The 1,284-nt window shown below is 36.6% G+C and overlaps 1 protein-coding gene across 1 annotated transcript; it reads right to left on the bottom strand.

Annotated features, from left to right (window-relative positions):
• Positions 1 to 186: 186 nt before the first annotated feature.
• On the bottom strand, positions 187 to 1,231 carry Tsp_14983 (putative ThiF family protein). Its single transcript, XM_003367775.1, has 5 exons — positions 1,113 to 1,231; positions 906 to 1,050; positions 655 to 813; positions 394 to 451; positions 187 to 338 (listed from the first exon to the last, which is right to left on the bottom strand). Exons 1-5 carry the CDS (start codon positions 1,229 to 1,231, stop codon positions 187 to 189), a joined length of 633 nt encoding a protein of 210 aa, XP_003367823.1.
• Positions 1,232 to 1,284: the final 53 nt, after the last annotated feature.

Here is a 1,284-nt window from a genome sequence, read left to right on the forward strand (position 1 = left end):
ACTGTGAAACATCCGAATCATCAGTGCAGACTTTTTACCACAGCGAAATTCCATGGCGAAGAAATAAGATACGAATCGAATCCCAACGCAACGGTTATTGCGATCTTGAAACGAAAATAAAAAAGTTGATCACATTTCAAAGGCATAAAACAAAAAAACAGCTTATTTTTATAAATTTATGATTTTTTAATCATATCCACCCTTATTGTGAAGACAAGACAGTAGAGTTGGCAACCATCGGGCTTCACGTGTATCGAATAATAGAAATATAATATCATGAGTAGACACTAGTCGTTCCAATCTGTTAACATCTTCTGCAAACGACTGCTCCTTCTCGCCTAAAATTTAGCGAACACTGAAAAACACTTCAACACGACATTCACGACAAAATACCTTCTATATCAACGAAATGGCCAGGCATAGGAACTGTCATACGTTCCCCGGAAATTTCCTAAACAAAATTATTGAACATGAAAATTAGGAAAAAAAACATTTGGCACTTGAGTGATCATCCATCACTCAGCATGATAGAAGTTTCATCATTCTTGTCACAGTTGATCAACATTTTTCTCATCAGGTAAAAATGCAAATTAAACACATAATCAAACACTAACACTAATATAGAATAACATGATAATGAAAGATAACAGTTACCATATCTGGGTAAATATCTTTAAGTGCTGAAGCAGCAGCTTCGCATTTCCATTTTCTGCCGCCGATACAATCTTTAATTGAATACAACGACTGCCTTGCCGGATTACTGTAAGAAACTCGCCCGTTGTCGACAAAAGTGATTCGACCAAATCCCCATGCCTAAATATAAATCGCATACATCGCAAAAAACTGAAAAAAGAAACATCAGCTCTATATATATTGAAAAAACTATGAACAACGCCAAAATTTACTCCAAGACAACGAGCTATATTGCAACCCAACGTGCCGGCACCAAACAGCAAGCAAGATGTTTGCCAGTGTAAACTTAAATTCAATTCAGGAACAATACGCCAACGCATCAAATGCAAATTCAATTTGCTTGCACTCTGAGCAATTCTAAAATAAAATCACACATCACTGTAAAACATTTACAGTATGAACACTACTACTACTACTACTTGTTCGGATCCATCTGAGCGCTCAGATCCATATGTACACTTTTCACTTTTCCTTCTGAATTCTTCTCCCATCCGACAACTGGAAGAAAAGTAGCTATTGCATCCTTATCACACTGCATAGATATGTGCAACAGTAAGCTGTTTGTCGGTTGATCGATCGAATTAAATGACG

This window comes from Trichinella spiralis (assembly GCF_000181795.1).
Source record: "Trichinella spiralis strain ISS 195 chromosome Unknown Scfld3695, whole genome shotgun sequence".
NCBI classification, from domain to species: Eukaryota; Metazoa; Nematoda; class Enoplea; order Trichinellida; family Trichinellidae; genus Trichinella; species Trichinella spiralis.